General features: G+C 53.3%; 1 protein-coding gene and 1 non-coding gene across 3 annotated transcripts; one reads left to right on the plus strand and one right to left on the minus strand.

The window, feature by feature from the left end:
* Positions 1-1,106: 1,106 nt before the first annotated feature.
* On the minus strand, positions 1,107-1,245 carry LOC136512233 (small nucleolar RNA Z247). The gene has a single exon (XR_010773011.1). It is a non-coding gene; the product is annotated as a small nucleolar RNA Z247 (small nucleolar RNA).
* A 1,476-nt stretch (positions 1,246-2,721) lies between these two features.
* Positions 2,722-5,223, plus strand: LOC136493022 (flavin-containing monooxygenase FMO GS-OX-like 2). Of its 2 annotated transcripts, none has more exons than XM_066489052.1 (8): positions 2,722-3,480; positions 3,558-3,628; positions 3,700-3,849; positions 3,961-4,073; positions 4,139-4,271; positions 4,396-4,569; positions 4,655-4,836; positions 4,998-5,223. In XM_066489052.1, exons 1-7 carry the CDS (start codon positions 2,946-2,948, stop codon positions 4,811-4,813), a joined length of 1,335 nt encoding a protein of 444 aa, XP_066345149.1. In that variant the 5' UTR covers positions 2,722-2,945; the 3' UTR covers positions 4,814-4,836; positions 4,998-5,223. The 2 variants fall into 2 exon arrangements, with proteins under 2 accessions (XP_066345149.1, XP_066345156.1); XM_066489059.1 differs by having other exon boundaries at positions 2,725-3,480; positions 3,961-4,043.
* The last annotated feature ends 5,651 nt before the right edge of the window (positions 5,224-10,874 follow it).

The raw sequence follows: 10,874 nt of genomic DNA on the forward strand, positions 1-10,874 counted from the left end.
ACTTGGATTCTCTCCTAATCTCACAATGATGATGAAACAATGATGGAGATGAGTGGGAGGGCTTTGGCTAAGCTCACAAGGTTGCTATGTCAATGCAAATGGCCAAGAGAGTGAGCTTGAGCTAGTCATGGGGCTTAAATAGAAGCCCCCACGAAATAGAGCCGTTGTACCTCTTCACTAGGCACAACTCAGGGCGACCAGACACTCCGTTTGGTTCGACCAGATGCAGGACCTCAGCATCCGGTCGCCCGATGCTTGCCACATGTCATCGGCTTCAAACACCGATCGCTTGATCTTAACAGTCAAGTGATGACCGAACGCGCTGCTGCCAAGTGACCGGACGCTGGGGCCCAGCGTTCGGTCGTTTCCAGTAAGGTTCCATTCACACAAAATCACGATCGGACTCACCCAGCGTCCGGTCACTCAATGTCTCCACTTTGCACCACACGTCAACGTACGTCAGCATTGACCGGATGCACCCTGCCAGCGTCCGGTCACTCTTCGCACCAGCGTCCGGTCACAAGACCAAGATGCGTGCTCACTGCTGCTACTGACCGGACTCTGAACCCAGCGTTCGGTCACTACACCACCAGCATCTGGTCACTCTATGAACCCCTGTCTTTTCTATCTAGGGCACCGGTGGCACCGTCGGTGAGGTTTCTAACCCTTGCTCAAATGTGCAAACCACCAAGTGTATCACCTTGTGCACATGTGTTAGCATATTTTCACAAAAGCATTTTCAAGGGTGTTAGCACTCCACTAGATTCTAAATGCATATGCAATGAGTTAGAGCATCTAGTGGCACTTTGATAACCGCATTTCAATACGAGTTTCACCCCTCTTAATTATACGGCTATCTAACCTAAATGTGATCACACTCGCTAAGTGTCTTGATCACCGAAACAAAATGGCTCCTACTATTTATACCTTTGCCTTGAGCCTTTTGTTTTTTCTTTCTTCTTTTCCAAGTTCAAGCATTTGATCATCACCATGCCATCACCATCATCATGATCTTCGCCATTGCTTCATCACTTGGAGTAGTGCTACCTATCTCATAATCACTTTGATAAACTAGGTTAGCACTTAGGGTTTCATCAATTAACCAAAATCAAACTAGAGCTTTCACGCGTACACCTCATTGACCGAGATCTGTTCGACCTGAGCAAGAACTGCAGACACAATCGAGCTATACTCCATGTCAAGACCTGTGAGTATATACCCCACAAGCTCCTCATCATCAATCGGTTTGCCGGCAGAAGCCATCTCGTCGCCGAGTGCCTTCATCTTTCCCACATACTCAGCAACCGTCATGTTGCCTTTCTGAGTCGTGGCCAACGCAATCGGGGTATTGACAACCCGAGCATGTGTCTGGGAGGCATACATGTCCTCCAATGCCTTCCATAGTTGTGCAGCATAGGTGCATGTCGCGACCTGGGTCAGCACTTTGCGCGATAGTGATGACACGAGGTAGCTAAAGACTTGTTGATCTTGTATCAACCACTGCTCATGCACAGGATTAGGGACTTTCATCTTCTCCTTCTCGTCGTCGATCTCAGCAGCCGGAGCTTGGATCGAGCCATCGATGTACCCAATCAATTGGGCACCACGAATCGTAGGAAGCACTTGAATCTTCCATAGCGGATAGTTTGTCTTGGTGAGCTGTTCGGTCATAGGATGTCTGATGGCATTGACGGCGAGATTGCTCGAAGAGCTCGCCATGGCTTCGGTGTAGATGGGGTCGCTCGCTCTCTATTTTTTTTTGTTAGAGAGGCTCTGGTACCATGTGAGAAGACCAGGATGAAAGCGTCGCACCATTCCCGTGCACGCCTACGTGTTAATATATAGAACAGGAAACACCACTACCATGGTTTACAAGATTCTCCGTGATTTACATGCAAACTATAGAATACAATCACAACAACGTATCGTTGACCGGTACAAGTCTATCACGGTGAATATAACTTGCTTGTTTACATATACGTTAACAGGCGGCCGGTGTGTCAACCTGTGGGCTGGCTGGAGAGTGGAGACCTTGGCAAGTTGATTGGCAGACCGCTGCGGATCATGGTGACAGTGGTGGCAAATTTGGAGGTTTACCGAGCTGTACACGGTAAAAAAACGAGGAGAAAACCTCTATTTCGCTTTAAAACCACCATTTCTTGGATGAACGCACTAGATAAAAAAGTAAATCATAGAAATTTTCATAACAATTAGAAACATCTGGTTATTAATCTGATAAACTCTAATCATCATCACTACTAGATTTTTTTTCTAAAGAATTACCTACGGTTTGTAGAGGAACTCATATGTTATACTTAAACGGGTGTCGCATAAATAAATTCAGCTGTTGTTCAAGCTGAACACAAATGTAGCACCGTGTGCGGCCGCAACAGCTTATTCGAACGGACCTATTGACGGGAGAACAACCTGTGAACCACCCGTTCAAACTTTGCACTGCGAAAGTACTCAGCACGGAAAAAAAAAACGGAAAGGTCACTGGGGCTCGGCCCTCGGCCCTCTCACCGTCGGATGCCCGGTACAACGGAGCCAATAACACTGACTGATCGGTTCGTGCTTAACAACGCATGAATGCCTATGCTAAAACCCTGTTTGCCCGTTTGGCTCGCTGAAACTTAACTAAGAGTGACTGAAAATCACTTACTAAAATGTTGCTAGAGAAAAACGTTATCCTCGCCGGAAGAAAAAAAAAACGATCAAACCGCATACAAGGTCTCCGTTCACGAGCCGCATGCCGAGGCGCCACGCCACGACGGCAGGGACCAGGGACCAGGGTCCAGGGAGGACCCGATCATCACATCCCTATCCCCATCCCCACGCCCAAGCGCGCGGCCGCGCCTCGCCGACCGCCGATGCACCACGGCACCAGTCCACGAGAAGTCAACCAAACGAACCCAAGGCAGACCTGAACCCGAAAGGGAGCTCGGATGCGGCGGCGCGCGGAGGTGGCCGTGGTGGGCGCGGGCGCGGCGGGGCTGGTGGCCGCGCGCGAGCTGCTCCGCGAGGGCCACGCCGTGGCCGTCTTCGAGAAGTCAGGCCGCGTGGGGGGCACCTGGGCGTACGACCCGCGCGCGGACGCGGACCCGCTGAGCGGCGACCCCAGCGCCCCCGGCGCCGTGCACGGCAGCCTCTACGCGTCGCTGCGCACCAACCTGCCACGCGAGCTCATGGGCTTCTCGGGCTTCCCGCTGGTGGGGCGGGTGTTCGCCGACGATCCGCGCACGTTCCCGGGCCACCGGGAGGTGCTCGCCTTCCTCGATGCCTTCGCCGTGGATTCCGGCGTCGCCGCGCACGTCAGGCTCCGAGCCGAAGTGCTGCGGGTGCGGCCGCTCGGTCGGGGACAGGGGCAGCAGTGGGCGGTGGCGTGGCGCGGGGAGGACGGCGAGGTGGTGGAGGAGGCATTCGACGCCGTCGTCGTCTGCAGCGGCCACTGCTCGGTGCCTCTGCTGCCCAAGATCCGAGGTGCCTTCTTCTACCTTCCCTTTTCCAAGAAGTGATATCAGATAACAAGAGAATCTAGCAATGTTTGTGTGTTACAGGAATTAACAAGTGGCGGGGAAAGCAAATGCACAGCCACAATTATCGCACACCAGAACCATTTCAAGATCAGGTACTTGTCATCTGCCTCCTTTTCTTGCAGGTTGTCCTCACCAGTTCCAGTCTGATACACTCTCATTGCAGAGTGTTGTAGTTGTAGGATTGGGGGCTAGCGGAATTGACATTGCTAGAGAAATCTCACATGTGGCAAAGGAAGTGCACATCGCAGCTAGGTACTCTGAGGACAGGCTTGGAAAGATTGAACTCTACCATAACGCTTGGATGCATGGCGAGGTTCTAACTCTGAACTTTCTTAGCTCCACTGCTTCATATGAACTTTCTTCAAGGTAACATGCGCATATGGCAGTCTCTGTTAATGGACTAATGTGGATTTATGATAAGCAGATAGAGTGCATCCAAGATGATGGCCAGGTGCGCTTTGCCGAAGGTTCATCTGTTTCTGCAGACACCATTCTTTACTGCACAGGGTACGATTGCACACAAAGTCACAAACTATGGTACTCTATGTCTTCTCCTTTGTAAAGTACATTTAATTAGCACGGCATGAAGAAATCACCTTCAGGTACCGCTACCATTTCCCGTTCCTCGACCTGGATGGGTTCACCATTGACGACAACCGCGTCGGGCCACTGTACAAGCACGTCTTCCTACCCAAGTATGCGCCCAATCTCTCTTTCGTTGGGCTGCCATACAAGGTGCAAAACCTAAATGGATATGAAATTTAATTCTCTTTTAAGAGCATATCACATTGTTTATATAGCACATCGAAGTCATCTCTAGTCGACTATTCCCACAAATCTTCTTACATGTGTTTTTCAGAGCATCATCTTCTCGGCACTAGAGCTGGAATCCAAGTGGGTCTCCGCCGTCCTGTCGGGGCGTGCCAAGCTGCCGAGCAAGGAGGGCATGATGGCCGACGTGGAGGAGGACTACCAGCGCATGGAGGACGCAGGGAAGCCGAAGCGCCACACCCACACACTGTGGCCTCGATGGGTAAGAGTCGCTCATTGAACTCTCGGCCTAAACCTCGACTGGGCAGTGTGGCTGAGCTTGCGCGAGCATGTCTTGCTACGGGCAGGTGGAGTACCTGAACTGGCTGGCGGACCAGGTCGGTGAGCCGCACCTGGAGCCGCGGAGGTGCGAGATGTACGAGAAGGCGCTCAAGTGCATCTGGTCCCTGGACGAGGGCTACCGTGATCGATGGGAAGAAGAAAGCATTGGCAGCGGCTCACCATAGGATCAACGCGAATCAAGCATAATCCCGTCATTATTCTAGATGATTACTTCACTGTAAAACTGCGCACTGCCCGCAAACTATTATATGTTCTGTGTCTAGTAGGTACCAGTAGTAGCAAAAAAAAAAAATCTGAAAAAAAATTATAACTCCGAGTATTTCCAAGGAGGTAATGCGACGACGTGGACCCTTATATATGGAGATAGCACCATTGGTTCATTGCCATTGTGTCTTCTTTCTTCGTCCGCAATGCTGCAAACTGTTCCCGCCCAGGCGCCCACCGACTATTCGGCATCGCCCACGACTAAGGGTCTATTTGGCAAAATTTATTATGTTCCTATGTTTTTTCTGTACAATTGAACTGATTCCTCAAAAAATCCTATGTGATTCCTATAAAATTACCGTGTTCCAAACAGATCCTAAATTCTCTTGTGGTTATTAGGGATCATAATGGTCTTGTTCAGCTAGTTGCTTGGCGCATACTAACAAACTTCGTGGATGCTAAAGAAGCTGAGGCAGTGAGGCGGCAGCCTGTCGGGAAGGTATTGTGTTTGCTGCGCGTTGGCCTAATGTTCTCATGGTGCTGGAGACCGATTGCGCGGTGATAGCAAATAAGTTGAAGGCGGGTGTGCAAGACAGATCGGTGACCTGGGCTTTGGTTCGTGATGCGTGGGTGGACAAGGAGGAACTCTGCAGCTTTTTTTTTATTCGAGAGCGTGCATGGCACGTGTTTCGTTAAGAAGAAGTTTTAGAAAGGTTACACGCCCGTCATCACATCACGGCGAGATACCATTAGTGATGGGTTAAACACAAACAAAAGACATCGCTAAGCGGTGAAACATATACTGTTGTGACTAAGAAACTAAATGTGCGACCAAAGAGCTTACTCTGCACTGTCATCTAGGCGACAACCACGAAGGGACGGAGAGCCATCCCGTGCTCAGGACGGCTGCGGCGCCGCCCACCCCCTGCGGGCACCAGCCTTGGGGAAGAGCTCCGGCATTGCTGCGCGCTTGGAGGAAGACAATGGCTCCACAAACGTCTCGTGGAACCGATCCGCGATGGACGCGTCGGGCGTTGCCGGTGATGTCCGTGGTGCGCGCGCCGAGGAAGGCCGCCACTTGTTGAGCATCACTCGCTCGGCCTGCTTCTCCGGCTGCGGGTCATGGTAGACGGATTTGGCTGCGAGTCTGTCGCTGCGCCGTGGCACCAGAGCTTCATCACGCGCGCGCGAGACGCGGAGGCGTGGCGGGGACTGAATCAGCGACTCCGTGAGTGGCAACTTGAGGCTAGCAATGAAGTCCTGGACTGAATTGAGTCGGACTGTGGGAGATCCAGCAACAGACGGGCAACAGTCGTCATGGGCCAAGGTGTCCCCGACGGTAGGCTGTGCTATCTCCTCGTTGTGGGCTTCAAAGTGTAGGCTCCCGACGGTAGGCTGGACAGGAAGCGAGCCCACCACCGTAGGAAGGGGCCCAAGTTGGTCCAGCCCATCTCCAGAAATGTTGTCACCCTCGCTGGGATGGCAGAGGCTAACTGAACCAGCCCAGCGTCCCGTTGTGTTCGCGATTAGCGACCCTCCGCAAACAACGGGCAGAACCGCAGGCCCTGCAGTGAGCTCATGCTCGTCAGCCACCAACCCCGACGCCCAGGACGTCTACGGATGGGCGCTTTGCAGCGACATTTCCGGACCCATGACCAAAAGCGGCTGCTCAGTTGCCACCAGGCATGGTGAAGAGCCCTCGGGGCCCTCCGTGTCAGCAACATGAAGCATTGGGTCCATCCTGGGAGGCGGCAGTTCCGGTTGCTAGAGGATTCAGTTCCGGTTGCTAGAGGATTCGAAATGCTGGGAGGCGAACACTGTGCAGCCTGTCAGGTACAACATAGCATAAATTGTATTGTGGGCGTCGTTGTTTGTCATACCAGGCGAACACTATACAGACTACCAAACGAGTCAGAGCATAAACAGTATTGTGGGCGCCGTCGTTTGCCGTACCAGGCGAACACTGTGCAGACTACCAGATACAATAGAGAAAGAACAGTAAGGTGGGCGATGGCGGCGTAAACATTATGGCGGGCGACGGCGGCCATCCGGTACCCAATGGTGTGGGCAACAAGACTAGGCAGCGCCAATATACACTCTCTCTCTTTCTCTCTGACTTGTAAGGCCATCCCCTTCAACTATAAAAGGGGATGCGCTCTCTCCTAAAATATGACCCGAGGACTCGACGACTCGACAACTACATAGTCTACACGCTCTCAACAGCTATAAGTTCGGACACACAGAGCATACGCTCCAATACTTAGCATACGTTTGAGCCCCCATCACCCTCTTCCACTAGGACTAGAGTTCGACCGGGCCTTTTACACCCTCACTTCATTCCTCACTCGTTTGTAACCCCACATCAAACTTCGAGCACCTGGGCTCAGGAATAAAGTCATCAACCGACCTCAACTGGACGTAGGACATGTTGCCTGAACCAGTATAAATCCTATGTCATTGAGTGCTAGGCCACATCCGATCACAACACACGACAAAACTACAAATATTTACTTGTTGACCACATTTTGCATCGACAGTTGGTGTTGTCCGTGGGGAGGATGTCGCGTGTTTTTTGGTCATCGGATGGCCCACCTTTCCCCCATCTTCGGCATGGCGGGATTGAGCGATACGATTCGCTTTGGCTCGCAGGAGTTTCCTATGCTCTCACTTGTTGGGATGTGGGTTCCTCCCATCTTCGAGCTACTCCAGACCTTCCTTTTTGGAAGTCTGGACTTCATCGCTGGCCAACTCAGCGTACTCTGCCTCCACGAGGAGGCGCTCGTCCCGGCGTCCACTGGAGGAGGAGCGCCCTCCACTGGCCCTGGGTCACTCGATGACCTCGACGTCGAGACTCTCGCGCTCCACCTCAAGCCCATGCTGGGCTCAAATGCCACGGTGAGTAACATAGATTTTATTCTTTACTCACTATTTAACACCTACCGCTAGCTCTTCGGAGGGACCCTGTTGTCCCCACCATGACCGCCATGCGACTGGTTCCCCTATGGCTTCGCGTCCCCCGTGGATGCATGCACACGGAGGCTCTAGAGGATGCTGATGCCGCCCCTCTCACGTCTGAGTTCGTGGGGATGGCAGGCTACGCCCCTGCCTCCTTCCACGACCTCATCGATGATGAGGTCAAAAGCGACAGCTCCAGCATCGGCGATGTCAAGGCACCTGGCCACCCTCTGTCCTAGGAGTGTCCTATGGCGAACGCCCCAGGACAGCTACTGAAGGTGGTGGAGTCTCTGCTGACTCACACCCCTCTGGACCCCTGTGCGCAGGCCCTGGCACGTGCCCAGGAGCACGGTGAGGAGTTACGCCAAAGGTGGCAGAGCCAGCCAGCCACCTACGCCTACATGCCCAGCGCAGCACGCTACGCCACACACGCGCAACCTAGCGAGCGGCGCTCGGGGTCATGCCCATCAGGTCCAGCGTAATAGCCTAGATGGAGGGGACGATCCCCCTCAGTTTGCTCAGGCTGGCCAGAACATCGCTGTTGTGGCGATGCTTTTGTGCAGCCTCCCCAAGCCTGCCGACCCCATAAGCAGGTGATCCATCGGAACCTCCGAACGCTGATGGAGACCGTCGCCGTTCAGTAGGCGGAAGCTCCGCGTCGTGACACCGGCTTGTGGCCTCTTGCCCAACCAGGGGGCTAGGGCCGCACCAATTGAATCACTCCGTCCACTCACCATAGCAGTTGCCGGGAGTGGAGCAGGAGGCCACGACTGTGCCGCAACCCAACCCGACACCCACTCCACACCTACCACCTGTGTGTGAACGGCTCAGGCCAAACCATGATGCTCGCAGCGTCATCATCAATCAATGCCACGCCTAGAACGGTGATGACATCCATCAAATGGCGGCGAGAGCAGGCGGTGCGGGCCTCGGCCTGACCATCAAGGAGTGCGAGCACACGCACCCCAGGCATGGCGGCCAACCGAATGATTGGAGCCCTAGCCTGAATGGCCCAGGGCCATAGGCCTTTGGTCGCCGCATCCAGAAAGCACCGGTATATGGCTCGAAGACTTTTGGCATGCCTGTCGAGCCAGAGGAGTGGATGGTGACTACTTCATCATCCAATACCTCCCCATCTATTTGGGGGAGCATGTTCGAGCATGGCTTGAATTCCTTGAGCCCAACACCATCACCGACTGGATAGATCTCAAGAGGGTCTTCATCAGAAATTTAAGGGGATGTATGTTCATCCTAGGAATTCCTAGGACCTCAAGAGCTGCTAGTAGGAGCCCAACAAGTCCCTGTAGGATTACATCTGTGGGTTCTCAAAGCAGTGCAACTCCCTTCCTAATGTCGTCGACGTAGACGTCGTTAGCGCATTCCTCTCTGGGACAACCTACAAGTCCCTGATCCACAAGCTCGGCTGTGTGAAGCCCCATACCACCCGAGACCTGCTTGACATCGCCACGAACCATGCCTCCGGCAAGGAGGCGGTCGGGGCTGTCTTCAGCGGCGGTCGAGACAGGGGCAAGGCCAAGCGTGAGGACCAAGGCGAGCGCCCCTCCACACAAAAGGGCAAGAAGAACAAGAAGGATCGGCGTCGACTAGCCAACCCGACTTTGGTCACCGTGGCCGAACACATGGGCAAGCAGCCCCAGTGGGGCCAGCCCGACCACTTCAACAAGCTCATGGAGAGTCCATGCACCAACCACACCTATCCTGTCAAACACCTCTACAAGGACTACGAGCTCCTCAAGTGCTTCCTACGGCAAGCCGCCATGCCAAAGGAAGGGAAAGGCAAGGAGGAGGCAACCAAGAAAGGAGGCGCGACAGGCAAGGATGAAGATGGCTTCCCTAACCCTGAGGAATGCCTCATGATATTTGGGGGTTTTGATGCCATCCACTCTAAGCGTCAACACAAGGCACGCTACAGAGAGGCATGCGTCGCTGAGTCGGCCATCCCCTCTTTCCTAAGCTGGTCAGACTCCTTGACCACTTTTGATCAGAGAGACCATCCTTCCCATGTTGCCCGACCGGGTCGCTATTATCCATAAGAAGCGCCTCACCAAGGTGCTGATGGACGGAGGCAGCGGCCTCAACATTCTCTATGTCGACACCCCCGACGCCATGCGTATCCCTTGGTCAGAGCTCTGCCCAGTGAGCTCTCCCTTCCATGGCATGATCCCAGGGACACAGGCATACCCACTTGGGCAGATTGACCTACCTGTCACATTTGGTGACCACACCAACTTCCACTCGGAGGTCCTAACCTTTGAGGTAGTGGACTTTTCGGGGTCCAACCATGCCTCTTGGAGCGGCCATGCTATGCCAAGTTCATGGCGATCCCCAACTACACCTACCTCAAGCTGAAGATGCCAGGGACAAACAGTGTCATCACCTTAGGTAGCACCTTCTCTCATGCCTACACATGCGACCGTGAGCATTATGAGCTCGCCACTGCCATCATCAACTCCACCGAGCTCCCGGAGCTCGGGAATTCAATGACTCCAGTAGTCCTCGATCGCAACAGGTAGACCTCCTCAAGAACCTTCCATCTGACCAAGGAAACCAAGGCAGTGGAGATCGACCCCAGCAATCCAACCAAGAAGGTGTGGATCAGGACCAAGCTCCTGGCCAAATAGGAAAGTGAGCTCACTGACTTCCTATGCGCAAATCATGATGTCTTCATGCAGAAGCCTTCTGACATGCTGAGCATACCGAGGGATGTCACCGAGCATGCACTATGCGTCATCCCAAGCTCAAAGCCCACCAAGCAATGCCTACATCACTTTGACGATGAGAGGCGTAGGCCATAGGCGAGGAGATTGCCAAACTTCTAGTAGCTAGATTCATCAAAGAGGTATACCACTCTGACTGGCTAGCTAATCTTGTTCTTGTGAAAATGAAGAATGGGAAATGGAGAATGTGTGTTGACTATACTGGCCTCAACAAGGCATGCCCAAAGGACCACTTCCCTTTACCATGCATAGATTAGATTGTCGACTCCACCTCAGGGTGCGAAATCCTCTCCTTCCTAGATGCCTACTTAGGCTACCACCATATCAC

This window comes from Miscanthus floridulus, chromosome 1, assembly GCF_019320115.1.
Source record: "Miscanthus floridulus cultivar M001 chromosome 1, ASM1932011v1, whole genome shotgun sequence".
Taxonomy (NCBI): domain Eukaryota; kingdom Viridiplantae; phylum Streptophyta; class Magnoliopsida; order Poales; family Poaceae; genus Miscanthus; species Miscanthus floridulus.